Source organism: Acanthopagrus latus, chromosome 1 (genome assembly GCF_904848185.1).
Source record: "Acanthopagrus latus isolate v.2019 chromosome 1, fAcaLat1.1, whole genome shotgun sequence".
NCBI lineage: Eukaryota > Metazoa > Chordata > Actinopteri > Spariformes > Sparidae > Acanthopagrus > Acanthopagrus latus.
The window spans coordinates 17,648,647-17,664,120 of record NC_051039.1 but is presented as its reverse complement, the minus strand read 5'-3'; the positions used below and the strand labels follow the sequence as shown (position 1 = coordinate 17,664,120).

The window sequence follows — 15,474 nt, the reverse complement described above, 5'->3', positions numbered from 1 at the left end:
AGAGAGATGTTGTAGGAGGCGTAGTGGCACTCGCCATCCGAACGCATGCTGCGTCTGAAGGAGATGCTGGCGTCACTGGTGTTGCCGGAGAAGCTAGCGGTGGCGCTTTCTCTCCTTCTCAAGGGCTCCATGAACGGTGGATGGCTCAGGCTGCCCGCGACCATGGCCCATCTGCCCTCCAAATGACGAGGGTCCAGTTGACCCAGAGGCCGGAGCAAGTCTGCACAGGCCAGCGGGGCTGAGAGGCTCACGGGCGTCGAGCAGAGGAGAGCGACGGCACACAGGAGAAGCATACCCGCGTTTGTTGAAACCATAACGTGCACTCTGTCCTGACGTGTGCAGGCTGCTCTTAAATGTGTTATATGGGCATTTTTCTGGTTTTATAGTTGTTTCAGGAAAGTTAGGTTTCACAATTCTGGAATTTGCAGAGAGCAGAGTCCATCTTTCACCTTGTGGTGTGACTGTGAAACAAGATTTTTTTTTTTTTTGAGTGGTCTGACTTTTGATTGTTTACACTGGATGTTTACCTGGTGGCTCTCTCTCTCTCTCTCTCTCTCACCTGTGGGCTCATTGTTAATCAAAGGCAACGAAACAACTATTTTGGTTCCTTCACAGAATATGTTCTTTAAATACCCAGAGGTTGTACTGGGATGACAGGGGTTTGATAAACTGCAGATTTAAATGATAACCACTGTTAACTGATTTTTTTCCCGAACATCCCTAAGAATCTGCTACCTCAAGATAGGACTCCCACATCAGATATAAGGAGACTGGGGACCTTTCCGCAAGAGACTGCTTGTATCAGTGTCTCTCAAAGATGTACTCTTTTTTTGCAAGTCTAAATCAGGTCTCAAGTCTTTGAGCTCAAGTTAGAGTCAAGTCTCTTGTGGCTGTAATGAGCGTTCTTTTATTTGCTGTATGCCACCCGATCTGCTTACTACACTGCATAACTGTCTCTCAGGAATCCGAAGCATGTACCGTGTTATTACTCCTTTATCTATTAGTGTACAGTACCAGCATTGACACATCGTAGACACTATGAGAAAACTGATTTCTGTGTTTCTTGAGGATTATAGCATGTAAACCTGTTCAAGTTATAACCCCCCCCAAACAACAATGAGCCTGGAAATGAGCATCATTTCTCAAGTTCAGTTAACAGAAACACATAAGACTTGAAATATTATAAGCATCACCTGAAGCTACAGTATGAAGTTGCAACAGCCCAAAATCATTTCAGTTAGTCATCAGGTGGATAAAGGACACTGCCCTCTAAAGTCCACAGAGTTGCAAAACTGCAGTTGTTTGACCCAACCACGCATTTGCACACAGTCCCACACAGAGTAAACATCTCTAGCACTAACTTTCTGCATCTACAATATAACAGTTTATATGACTGTAGTATAAAGATATATGTTAGCTTGTGTGTGCCAAAGTCCTTCATTGTCAGAGCAGAGTCTCAGACAGCTCAGCTTGATTAAATGGCTAATGATTTTGAATCACCAGATCAATCTGACCGTTCTGTTTCTGAGAAAAGGGACACTGACCTCTGGATTTTTTTTTTTTTCTGAAACAGCTATAAAACCAGCCGGACTTCTTCATCAGCCACATTGTCCATTCAGCTCGACAGTGTGACTGACAGAAGTGTCCCAGCAGCTGCCTTCAAACAAGACATAATGTTTACTGCTGCAGCTGCCATCGCGCTCCTCTTCCTGGTGTCTGCGAGCCACTCGGTTCCTCCGCCTCCTGGGGCCCTCGAAGACACTGTCCGACCGCTTGATCAGTTGGACTCTCGTCATTTGGAGGGAAGATGGGCTTTGGTTGCTGCCAGTATGGAGGAAAAGTCAGCGGACTATGTAAAAGAGAGAGACAGTGTAGCCATTTATTTCCACAATTCCTCATACACCCAGGTCAACCGTGTAGGTGGTGAATGCCAGTACCAGCCTCACAACATCTCACTGGAAGGCCACAGCTTTCGCTCCCAGGAGAGAGCCTTTAACTTTAATGGCACCTTCTACCAAACATCCTGTCAGGACTGTGTGCTAGTGGGCCTGGATATGGAGTACTCAGCATCCAATTTAACAGACTTCTACCTGCTGAGCAGAGGGAGAGAGGTAGACCAGAGTGTGATGGAGGAGTTCAAGGCTCAGATGGCGCGTCTAAAGATGCCTGCGACTTTCATGATGGATCCCACCAAGGAGCTTTGTGCAGAACAGCCCGCGAGCAAACTAGACGCTCAAAATGAACAGGAAGCAGGGGGGCAAAAGGCTTAAGAGACTCAATGACCTGAAATGCGCTCACACACTGTGAATAACTGTTGATAGCATACCAGCGTGTTTTCAGTGTCATTCCATCAGACAAAAATAAATTGTGTTTTCCAAACTTGAGATGTTTTTTTTTTTTTTCCTTTTACTCCACTGCAATTATCTGACAGCTTTAACGACTGGTTACACTTCAGATTCATATTTGATGAAAGCACGTCTTTATGTAAAGTCACTGTGATAAGCTGATAAATTAGAACACATTTGTCAAGCTTTAATCAGTTTAAGACATTTTTGACTTGATTTGACCTGCTTTGAGAAAAAAAAAAAAAGCGTAGTTATGCCGTTACCCTTCGTTTCAGATGTCAGTTAATTGTTTGCAGTTCCATAAATGAGAGAACTACCCTCTCTGCTTTGCTACGTTCCTCAAAACTAGCCTAACCTTGACAAGCATATACATGAATACATCAGTATTAACAATCAGACAATGTCATTGAAACCAGTATGTAATAGTTGTGCTCTGCAGAATTAGTACTTTAAAGGATTTTACCCTGTTGTTTTAATTTAACATATATACAGCAACAGCAAAACATGTTTAGTTTGGTAATTATAGTATAGTATAGTATTATAGTGTAGTATCTCTTCAGGGATATGTACATATTTATATGTATGCATGTACTGTCTATGACAATGATCAGGGAGTTTCCCCTAATTAACCAACACTGCTCCGAGATCACTGAATAAATGTCTTGCTTTACTAAAACTATTAAAACTTTTCTTCTATTTCTATAAGAAACCTCTGAATATAAAAGTTCTGTAGAACTCCTTTGGATGGGTTCTAGATGAAACCCTTGAAACATCCACAAAAGAGAATCCCACAGGGAAATAAACAGCCATCAACTGTTTTGTGTCTTGTCTTCATGTCTGTGACAGAAATAAGACGCAGTTAAGATGTCGACTGCCTGCAGGTAATTTTCAGGTCTATTTTTCTTCTCACGTGCCGCCTTACAGTTAATGTTGGGTTCAAAAGAAACCCATATGGTTCAAGTCAGGACTTTTATTTCGAAGAGTGTAGGTTCCTATCTATATCTGTGTCTGTGTATATTTGTACAACCACAGTTCCGATAAAAGTTGCGGGTCTGTGTTTACCTTGATGTGTTTATGTCTTATTTTGCCAATCAATAGATATTTCTAAGAATTGTGTTAAGATTGATATCTCGATCAGATGATAAATGAAAACAGGTACCCTACAAAAATGTGATATTTTTGTGCTTATGTGTGAAACTCTCAGTAAAACAGAATGTTTGATGTTATATGCATATTTTAAATACAAAAAAAAACTAAAAAAAAACCTTGCTCTTTGTAAGTTTTTCATTCAATTCACAATAAAAAAGATCACCACATGGATAAAGGACTCTGGAATCAACAGTTGCGAAACTGGAGTTTTTTGATCCACCGACGCATTTGCACACACAGTCCCACAGAGAGCAAACACACCCTTACCACAAACCTTCATGAATGCACAATTATTGCACAAATGCAATGCACAAATACTGCTGTCGTGTGCCAGAGCTCTCGTTCGGGGGGGTCCGTCATTTGCAGAGCCGTGACCCCAGACAGCTCAGTGTGAATGGAGAGCAAAAGCGAAGAGAAAGTTCAAAGTGAAAATCAATTACAGTTTTATTCAGCGCAAAGTCCCACAATGACACGACACAAACACCTTAGTTGCAATATGTCTGTCAAAACTGTTTCTCAGTCCCTCTGAGACTCTGAGATAAGTATAATAAAACGATGTGAGAAAACAAATGTGTGCAACTTGCATTCTTAAAGCATTTAAGTAATAATCTGCAGTTCATTCATCTAATGGTGTTCCATCACAAATGCCAATTTCTGCAGAAATTAATTCCAGGAGAAGTAAAGAGGACAGCAAACAGTGTACCCACAGCATTACAAACATTACAACTCCACTGTAAACAATCAATAGTCACACACAGTCCAATCATTTCAATGTTACAATCACTGAATACACAGATGCAGAAGGGACTCTGACCTCTGGAATTTTCAATATTGTCACACTGGAAGTTTCTGAAACAACTATAAATGCAGCCAGGCCCGATCATCAGCCACATTCTCCATTTAACACCACAGCGCGACTGACTACCTCCAGACAAAGACAGAATGTTTCCTGCTGCATGTGCCGTCGCTCTCCTCTGCTTGGTGCCAGCGAGCCTCTCAGCCCCCCTGGCCTGTGAAGACTTGCTCCGGTCCGTGGACCAGCTGAATCTTCGTCATTTGGAGGGAAGATGGGCTTTGGTCGCAGGCAGTCTGAGCCATCTACCGTACCTGGAGCGGTTCAAGCAAAGAGACAGTGCCGCTGTCGACTTCTCCAGCAACTCCACTGAGATCAACGTCTCCTACACTCGCAGCTTACGTGTGGATAACAAGTGCCAGTATAGCACCTACAACATCACCATGGCAGGCAGCAGCTTCACCTATGATGGGACGGAAAAAAGCAACGCGAGCACACGCTTCGTCCATACATCCTGTCATGACTGCATGCTGATGCACATGGACGTGGAGTCGGGGAAGAGGCAGCACTTTTACCTGTTCAGCAGGAGGAGGCAGCTGGAGCAGGAGGAGATCGAGGAGTTCATGGCTCAGGTGGAGTGTCTGAAGATGCCTCCACCGGCTGTGATGGACCCGACCAAGGAGCTTTGTCCAGAAGAGACAGCCGCCGCTCCAACAGCTCAAACTGAGAAGGAAACAGAAGTACAAACGAATTGAGAGACAGTTTAAAAAAATGGTAGCCCTGTAGTGTTGATAACGTTATGCCAGTTACATTTGGCGTAACTGTATTTGTTTTTGTGAAGATGCTAAATCACCCACATCAATACGCCACCATCGGAAACTGCTTAAAGACTTGTTTTAATCTCTAAATGTAACACACCACACCTGTATTTTGCTTTCGGCAAATATGTGACTAAGAAATAAAGATGTTTTCAAGATGGCACACGTGTTTTCTGCTCATTTCAGGTAATGCTGACTTTCATGTGACTCAACATATTGTACATAACCGAGCAACAAAAACAGGCAAGGTTTACATTCTTCACTGAAGAAACAAAAACTATCAGACTGAGCTCAGACAGGACCGCTGAGTTTAGGCACGACTATGGGGTATGTTTTCAGTTTCCTCTTAACTGGCTTCCGGTAAGAGTTTGATGGGTGGTAGCACTCGAAAAAAAGAAAAAAGTTAAAACTAATTTTGTTGAAACTGATTTCATATTTTTCTCTTGTGACAACTCTGTGGAGCTGGAAATGTCCCAAGGTATCCTTAAAACATCCAATGGTGCTTGTTGGCTTCTAACGTGACTGCCACCATCCCCTCCGCTTCACCAATGTATGTGAATGTGTCATCCCAATTTTTATACAAATGTTAACCTTGTCGTCTGCGGTAACGTTAAGTGCCAACATTACATCCTGGTGACTAGGCTGGATAGACAATAGAGATAGGGACTCAAGTTTGCACCTTGGACTCTAGTCATCACACACTTGAGAATTGACTCTCCTTGGACTCGCGATCAGGTACTCGTGAACAATAATGTCTGGGGAGCTGACTGACTGTCATTCCCTCCCTCCCGTTTGACAAACGTGCAACCACAGGTGATGACCGCGCTGCAGCAACAGCACAGCTCAAAACAGCACCGTGTCATCACCCGAGGTTATTTACATACAGAGATGAATCAGTAACTGTTCAGTCAAACTGATAAACATGATCATCAAATTTGACTTCCCTGTGTATTTTCTCTGTTGTGGTGCTTTAAAGCTGCAGATGGAACTACTTTCCAGCATCGGCACTCAGGCAATACGTGAAAATGCTTCCAGTTAATTGTTTTCAGTTGTGTGTGTGAGGGTGAGTAGACTGAATTCAGAAGTAACCTTTAAAAACAAACAACCATGACTTATTCATAATATGCATTTAAGGCACACTCCAATGTATTTTGGCATTTCTGTGATATTTCATATGTATATCTGAAAACATTGATGAGCCATGCTGTTCACCAAACATATTTAGGAAAATAACTTCATATTTTTGCTCAAACCTACACAAATTAAGCTGTTGCCATAATGAAACAGTGACGTATTTGTGAAGCCGAATCTGGGAGTCATCTGTCCTCCTCTAAGCTTGTGTGGGAGTGTCCTTACCGAGTCGTTAAGGGCATGTGTGAGCTCTGAGTTTCAGAGCCGTTGGGGCCACTTGGAACTCGTTGACCCAGCGGGCCTTCATGTGCCATGTTAGGGCTCAGTGAGCTCACATGTGAGTGGTTGGTACTCAGAGCTCACACTTGACCTTAACGAGTCTGAAAGAACACTCCCATACAGCCTGCTACACCCCTCAGGTTAATTGGAACTGAAAAAGCCTCTTGAATGAGAGGTGAAACGTCGTCAAGAAGCTGAAACAAGTCCAGTTACCTATGATACAGCACATAGAGTCTTAGGTGCTGGGATACTTATTGTTTTCCAGTCTATATTAGCTGTGGTAATGTCAGTCAAACATCCGTAATCAAATAAAATAGGGGAAAAAGTTTTACTGTTTGAACTTCTCCTGAACTAAAGTTCTGGCAATTAGTGTTTATATTTTTCTGCTGGTAAACACAGATAAATGATTGATGAATACACATCTGTGTGTGAGAGGGGATAAGAACACTAACAACAGCTCACCTCTACCTTGTTTAGAAAGTGCCAGTATGTGGAGATTTACGCCATCAATCAATATAAAACTGTTTCAAACTGAACATATTATGACTGTGTAAAGTGGTTGTGGCCACATTCATTTATTGATTTTTACTGAAATGTGTGTTTATAGCCCTGTGATAGACTGGCGACCTGTCCAGGGTGTCCCCTGCCTTCGCCCTAAGTCAGCTGGGATAGGCTCCAGCCCCCCCGCGACCCTGCAGAGGATTAAGCGGCGTACATATAATGTACAGATAATGGATGGATGGATGGATGTGTGTTTACACAGTGGACCCCGAAGTCCACAGAGGCAGCACTCTCTTTATCTTCAGACAAACCTGTGCTGCAGCAGCAGATCTTATAGCTCATCTCTGAGAACAAATAGGAAGGAATTTGAACAACATCAGAAAACCAGAACACGTTTGGTTTGGTCTTTTCTTTAACCTATATCATTTTCCCCATTCACCTGCACTGTCCTTAAGAAAACGTGGGACAACGAGTAGCCGAAATTCAACTATGAAGCAATTATTTGGCAGATAACAAACATGCTTAAGGTTATTCATTAAGTCTCACATGCACCTAGTTGTAGACAATGCATCACATGCACAAAAGCAGTCCACTCCTTCAGCACCTTCTCATCCACCTCCCCTCCTATTGCTGAGCAGGCACAGTTCCTCTGCCTTAAAACCTGGTGACTCCACCTTGAAGCGCAGCACCACACGCAGTCCGGGCAGGATGTGTTGAAGATGGTGCCACTGAAGTTAGACATCTGTCCCGCCGTGAAGTTACAGTGAGCGCCCTTAATCAAGATGTCATGGGAAAGGTAATGGCACAGCTCACCATAAAGGTTGCCTTTGGTGAAGTTTGAGTTGTAGAAATGAAGACTGATGCTGTCGGGTATATAAGAAGGCTCATCAGATTCAATGACCCTCAGGCTGCCCGCAAGCATAGCCCATTCGCTCTTTACATCATTGGGACCCAGTTCATCCAAAGGCTGGAGCAGATCTTTGCAGGTAAGAGGAGAGCGATGGCACACGCAGCAAACATGTCTCTGTATGATGAAGTCATACGACTCTGAAAGTGTTGCCAGCATCGAGGCTTGTCTGGTTTAATAGTTGCAACACTGGGAGAACAGAGTCCACCTGTGTTCTATACCTGTGATGTTAAAACGAGAATTAAATGGTGTGAATCGCAATTATTTACAATTCTCTCACTTGCGTCACATTACTTAGTCATATTGCAAACAGCGTGCAAAAAATCTGCTTTAATCTCAATGGCTCATATTTAGAGCTGCTGGTCAAGTTCACCATCACTCCTCCCACAAATACTTTCAGTCTATTATCAGCTGCAGAAATGTCACAACACTAAATGGTGGGATATCCTGCTGAGTGTTCCCCAGACACTCACAGAGGTCCATTTTTGTTTCTTCAAGGTTCTTTTGTTGTTTAGATTGACGTTAAAACTGTTTCTGAGGGAACGTCGACACATGTCAAATTTTGATCTCAGGTTTTATATAATACGTTTTGTAAAGAAAAAGCTTTTGTGTTACATGTATCGAGTTTGTTGAAATCACTGTAAAACCTGACGCACTCATTTATTGAGGATATTACTACCGACTCCCACTTGCACTGAGGGGAAAAAACACTGTTGTTGCAATGTTGAAACAACAAGGATTGATTTCTACGAACGCTCGGAGTTATTCAGTGAATCTGGGATCCAAACCAGTGTTTATTTCCAGCCTTTGCCAAATTACCAGCCAAAGTGCCGGAGTCATCTTTACAGTCATTGTGTTTATGTTTATAATTAAACACACTGCAGAGAACCATAGACATTGTTTACCTCATAGTTAGCACCCCTATTGGAAGTATTTATCTGTTTGCTTGATCAGAGAGTTTAAAGGGTAACTCCACCAATTTTCCCGATTAAATTGTGTTGTGTTGGAGTACCACTGCACATGTGGAAAATGTAGTACAAAACCTTTTTGTGGCTCCGGATGAAGCTGCATGTAATCCGATAAAATGCCCCCAGCGGTGTCACTCAGCGTCTCAGTTGCATTGTGGGTGATGAAGGTGCCAGGTTTGGAAAATGAAGAAGAGTGCAAGGAATACAAAAATCTCTGGCTCTGCTGTGTTGATTCTGATCCATTCGCTTTTTAAAACTCTCCATAATGAGTCCCACTGTGTTACAGGAGTGCAATGCTAGAACAGCGGACTGCTCATAAAACCTGATGCTTACATTACCCACAATGCAACTTAACCACTGACTGGCATCAACTAAGGCAATTAATCAGATACATGCAACTTCCTGTGAAGCAACAAAAGGCCACTCTTTTTTCCACACACGCAGTAGTACTCACCGAGACCTGTTAACACACTTTAATCAGAATAACTGGAGGAGTTACACTTTTAGTGTTAACCTACCTTTTGAGTATGTATGACCTTATTTTTGAAAGCTTTTTGCTCTTCCCCAACACCTGGGCTTTAAAGGCCAGTGCACAACCTCCAGCTGCATTTATTGCGAATTGAAATGTTCAACAGAGAACACTTGTACAAATGTGTCATTCAGGACAAGGAGCAGCAAAATATGGTCACCTGAAGCTCAATTTCTGAAAACAGCCTGTGAGCTTGTGGTGGAAAACAGCTGTGTGTCTATTAGTGTGCAAGTTCACTGAGAGAAACAAAAAAAACGATCACATTCTTTGTATGCGTTCACACGTTTGGCCAATAAAGCCGATTCTGACGGAACAATAAGAAGCTGTGAATTCTTGAAAATGTGTGCTTCAGTCACACGTTCAACCCAGCAGCACAGAAGATCTCTACAACGTGCATCCAAGACCAGTGTCACCAAGTCAGTATCAAACCAAATGTGAAATATGGTCCCTGTCTCCCCTTCTGCGCCTGAATTAAGGTATTGAGTGATGTCCAGAAAGGGATTTTTGCAGAACGTTATGATGTGAAGCTGACCTTGCACCTTTTGGACATAAAACATCATCACTTCATCATTGTATCGTGTTAGACATGTGTGTGACATTTTTGTCATAATTAGTGTGTGAATTCTTGAGCCATGACCAAAAAACACGTTTCTTAAGGTAACCGTGACATTTGACCACCGAAATTTAATCGGGTCATTCTTCAATTCAAGTGACGTTTGTGCCAAATATGAAGTAATTCCCTTGAGGTGTTCCTGAGAATGTGACGTAGTATTTACAGACAACCTGAAAAATGAACTGCACCTGGCCAGGCCTGAAGGCATAAAAATAATGAATTAATGTGTTTTAATGTATCAAATGTATCCGACTGCAAAAAGCCCCTCTGAGAGCTCTCAGCTCAGCAGGACTTACTCTCACACCTGCAGGACTCATTGCTGTGTCCCCGTCCCCCGAGACAGAGTTTGGTCTGGCCCTTGAGATGGCTTGTAGTCACTGAACTATCACAAGAGTTGTTAGAGACACTGCCGGGAGGTCCCTGTACTCCATATTAAGGATTTTTAAAAGTGTTTTCAGGGTGAAAGCAGGTGCATGATTTCATGAGCTCAGTCCCAGAGAAACCGCTTTTTTTTTTTTTTTTTTTTTTGCAGAATCTCTCAAAGATAGGTCCTGTTAGTTCCTTCTCCTCAGGGAGCTAATTACCACAACTTAAGCGCTGTGATTAAAGATGGACGAGTTGTCTCAGGCGGACTATGTACTCCCACTCCAAGTGTGGCTGGAGACACATGACAGGCTGCTGTCCTAAACCACTGCTCGCTGCTTAAGGAATTAGAAAGATGGGCCGACACAAATAGTTAATATTAAATTTCATCCAGTGTGCTTCTTTTGCAGGGAAGAGTGTTGTGGTTTTTGGACAAATTCACTGTTTGAAGAGCAGAAATGCTGGATGAACATCAAGTAAATCAGGCAGTGTATCACAAATGTCAGTTTAATCATTAAATCATTCGTCAATCATTTCAAAGCTGACATCTCAGACACTCTCAGTTCCACGTGTTTTTGTCTACAGTATGTACATCGATGCACAGAGCTATGCCAGGAGCTCTGGAGCCTCTCCTCAATAGCTCATCTGGTAAAAATACAAAATTCATATTTTCAGGTATTTCAAAAATAATTGCTCTTTTAAAAACAGCCCACGAAATATTCAGTGGTGCACGCTGTTGTTTATAAATAAGAACATTTGATAGAGTTGGTCTGTGTGTTGTCAAACCTGTATTACATAGCTAATAAAAATGTTCAGGCCCTATACTTGGATTAAAGATATCTCAAATCAAAAGACCAAAATCAATAAAATAATGCAGCTTTAAAGTCATTAATGAAGATCCCCTCTCTGATCCCCTCTGCATCTTTTCCAGTTAAATCTTATATTAAGAACATGAAAGATGAATTATATATGAAGATACAACAGCTTAAAATAATATATCTTTAGTCTGTTTTTTTTTGTTTAACTGCATCTAGTATTTGGGTTGTGTGATCCTATATAGATTGTCTGGCTCACTAAACTAACCAGTAAAATAAAATCAAACTCAAAGAGTGTAAAAAAACCAACACCTCGTACTTTGGTCCGCATTGTGTGAGGAGAATTTAAAAGTGTAGTCCTGGGTTGAGAGCTCCTCAAGGCACTTAAAAGACTGACAAGTCCAGTCTATACCTCCCCTGTCCTCACAGTGGAGAGAGCTCATTTCCTCTTGAAGATTTAAAACTCAAGAGTGGGACGAGGATGTTATGAGGGCAGCGGGCGGAGGAGGAAAGGGAAGCCGCTTGTGAACATACTGATTTGAAAAATGATGGGTGCATAAAACAAAGAGATGGAGGAAGGAGTGTGCTTTGTATTGAGACAGACTGTAGGGGGAGAGAGGAAATAAATGCACAGTGAGGGCATTCACATGACAGAGCAGCACTGGCAGGTTTTGCGTTTTGGTGCCTGCTCTTCCTGGCTGGCCCTGGTCGGGCCGTATGTCTCTGTGCTGGCTGGGCTGTTAGCTGCTGCTGGCTCTACATGGGTGTCTGGGGCTTTGGCCTGTGACAGAAGAGGTTCCTGCTCCCTTGGCCCTGCCGCTGTTCTCTGGTTCTCCTGGGGATCAGCCAGGGGAACCTCCTGGAACTGGCCCGGCAGGGGAGCAGGGTCTTGGGCTTCTGATGCTGCTTCTGCTCCCTCTGCTGACGTTGCAGCTGCACTCTCAGCCTCTGGCTCCGGGGTGAGAGTGGACTGAGAGTAGACTGGCACAGAAGCCACTGTGGTGCCCTCCAGAGCACTGGACGGGGCCTGCGCCTGCACACAGGTGAGATCCTCTGTTTGGTTGTCCTGTCCATCAGCTTCTGTCTCTCGATCTGCGTTTTCATTTGTTTGTACCCCGCCCTGCATGTCTCCATCTGCATTTCCTGGTTGTGCCTCCTCAGTGGGTTCGATTGCCTCACTGCACTCTGGTTTTGTGAAGGTTTCCAGAGCTGCTTCTGTTTCTATCACTACCTCCTCCTCAGCCTCCCCTCCTTCTTGGGCTGCTTCTAGATTCGTCAGAGGGGTTTCCTCTGACTGCGTGCTCTCCTGTTGATCTTCCTCAGTTACATCCTCCCCTTCATCTGTGATGATCACACGCTCCGCTCTCATCACCAGGGTCCCTTCCTCCTCCTCATTGATGTCGACGTTTGGAACCTGACCAGGCGCTGCCTCAGAAACAACCAGGCTCAACCCTGGTTCCAACTTCATGCTAATAACGCCCTCAGAGGCTACAACTGGTCCGTTGGTGGTGGACTGGCTATTTTGCTCTGAAGCACCGTGACTGGTGTCTGCCTCTAACTCCCCTCCACCATTTGTTAGGACAGCTCCAGTTTCATCCATCGGTGAGCTTTGGTTTGTCTTCTCTTCAACTTCAGTTGTTTCTGAAGACAAACATGAAATAAAGAACACTGTCAGTGAAGGAGGATTATTCTGTGTGCTTGGATTAATTTGAATAGTCAGTGCCACTCATGCATTTGAATGAAGAAGAATGAATTTGCAATTAATATGCCAACAAACTTTCACTATCACTAATGATTAGCTTTCATTGTTACTTGAATGCAATTTGAGTATGTCATCACAGTCAAAACAGCTAATTTATGTTTTGTAATGCAGTTAACAAAAGCTTTTGCCAACTATGAATTTTAATGCCTTACACAGAAAGGTCAGTCACCTCCGCTCCAGTATAAAATACAGAGGCTGATAAAGACCACGTTTTAGCCAAAGGCCATGAACTGTATAATAACAAATGGAGGCTTCTATTGTATTTGTTTTGGAGCAGATAGTAACAAGCAGTGAAGTGAAATTAAAAAAAAAAAAAGTGAGAAATGTAAATTATCATAATCATTTCAAGGATTTGTCATGGGAGGGATAAATAATGGTCGATGAGACGGTTGGAATAAGATGCACAGAGAGTGCACTACATGCAGATCTAGATTCTACAGTCTGCGTTTATAGACCCTGGATGATTTAAATACTAATGGAGGGGTCACTTTCATTTTTTAAGACCCTCTTGTGCTCTTCAGCAGCGTGAGCAGCATACCCACTGACACGTCCACATCCCCGCTGCCCTCTAAAAATGCAAGTTCTGCACTTGCAGGCGTATTTGCATAAATATGTATGCAAAACCTTATTCAACATGTGTAAATATTCATCACAGCATGTATGAACTTTTAGTGAAATATAGGTATGACTGGGTCACTCGTTCCTTTACAATGCAAATGTTCTTAAGATCAGTATAAGCAACACATACTGGTAAATATTTCTATAGGGGACTGTATGGTCTTTAGGGAACTGGTGTATGATATGAATTGAGATGAGGAAGAATGGGGAGGAGATAAGATGCTGACGTCGAAAAAAAGGCTATGGCTTGTTTTGCATTCTGCACATGAGCATTATGGAGTACTCTGATGTATATCTGTGTGCATTTTATGACAAGAGTCAACTCTATACCCACCCAGTCCTGTTGCATTGTTTTCTCCGTTCTGCACAAGTGCATCATGGACTATTTCTGTGGAAGAAAGAACCATACTGTATGTACCGCAAGGTAGCACTTTTTTTTTTTCCAGACACGCAATGTAGAAATCATGAATCACTACAAAATGAAACAGAAAATGAATCCAGTAACCATATAAATGTTAGTTTACATGAAGATGTTCAGACTAAGATGCAACACTGAGGACTGGAGCAAAGTGAGATTTAACCCACACAGTAGTGCTTCTTTGGATAACTTTTTGTTGTACTGTAATAACTGTATTTTACTCTTGCATTTATCAATTTAATTCAATGCCACTGTATTTATTTCCCCCTTTTATTTACTCCACAGCATCCTGTCTATTGTCTATCTTGTATTCAAAATTTTAGCTACAACACATCATTGTCTTCGTTGTTAAAAGGTGCTTTATGTAATTAATCAGAAGAGAAAGATCTTCATCGACTGATATTTTATGCCTAAACACATGAAACAAACTGACCTTAAAAGGACAACACAAGTTCTTTTTCATTGCAAACAAACATGGAAAAGTGAGAGGGAGTCCAAACATTAAACAAATGAAACCTAATCAGTATTTACAGATGTGATTAAGTAGGAGTGGCAACAGAGACAAGACTTTGGCTACCAGGTGCCGGAAGCCAGAAAAGTAGTGTGTCTGCACACAGTGGTTAAAATGATACAGCACTGTGGGGTTGACACTTATTGGACAGAATACAGTGTTTAAACAGTTTAAGGAAAAGCTTGCAGATGGGTGACAGCTCTGCACTCTGCTACATACTGTGGATGTTAGGGCTTGTCAGATTGCTCGAAAATGCTGATGTTAACTTCTCTACAGTGTGGAATTTGCATAAATCTATCACTTCCTCTGGCACAAAGCTAATGGAGATGCAATTTTACTAAAAAACTGGCTGTAACGGCTGTAATTTTAACATTTCTCTGTGCCAAAAGGTTTTTCTGAACCCACTTACCTGCTCCGGCCTCTCCCACTTTCACTGCCTCCTGGTGGGTAAGAGAGAGACAGGGGAGGAATTAAAATGACTGTGACTCAACCGGTGAATCTGTTTTTGTTGTGTTGCCTGAAGCTCTGGTGTATTTTGAAGGGAATATAACAAGACAACAGATGAAATGCAAATGCGAGAATTTAACACAAGTTTAATGGAAACACAATGCAGAGCATTTCTATGAAATATTTTCCCTCATGTTGTCTAAATAAGTATCTACCCTCCTTTCTAAACAGTGCAGACAAGCACAACCTGTACTAAACCACTCAATGTGTCCACTACAGTAATTATTTAAGCTGTTCCACAGACATGAAGGCTATGACGTTCTGTCTAATCACAAGGGGGAGTGATTGAGCTTTAAAGCCCTACATAACCCTTGGAAAGTTCTCCCCTCTCAGCAGTTTGGTAAAGCATGTATTTAAATACATCACATCTGCTCATCTTGATCATGTTTATGTGCGTAGCTTATAATCAAAAGCCTGCTTCAAGGACCTGAACATATTAACGCATCC

At 42.4% G+C, this 15,474-nt stretch overlaps 1 protein-coding gene across 4 annotated transcripts in view; it reads right to left on the bottom strand.

Annotated features, from left to right (window-relative positions):
• Nucleotides 1–10,887: 10,887 nt before the first annotated feature.
• Nucleotides 10,888–15,474, bottom strand: part of palm3 (paralemmin 3) — a 37,646-nt gene continuing 33,059 nt past the window's right edge. For all 4 annotated transcript variants that reach the window (XM_037107731.1, XM_037107738.1, XM_037107721.1 and 1 more), the window contains 3 exons: nt 14,930–14,960; nt 13,926–13,979; nt 10,888–12,852 (listed from right to left, as the gene is read on the bottom strand). In XM_037107731.1, coding sequence (XP_036963626.1) covers nt 11,855–12,852; nt 13,926–13,979; nt 14,930–14,960 — 1,083 coding nt within the window. In that variant the 3' untranslated portion in view covers nt 10,888–11,854. The remainder of the gene's footprint in view (nt 12,853–13,925; nt 13,980–14,929; nt 14,961–15,474) is intronic.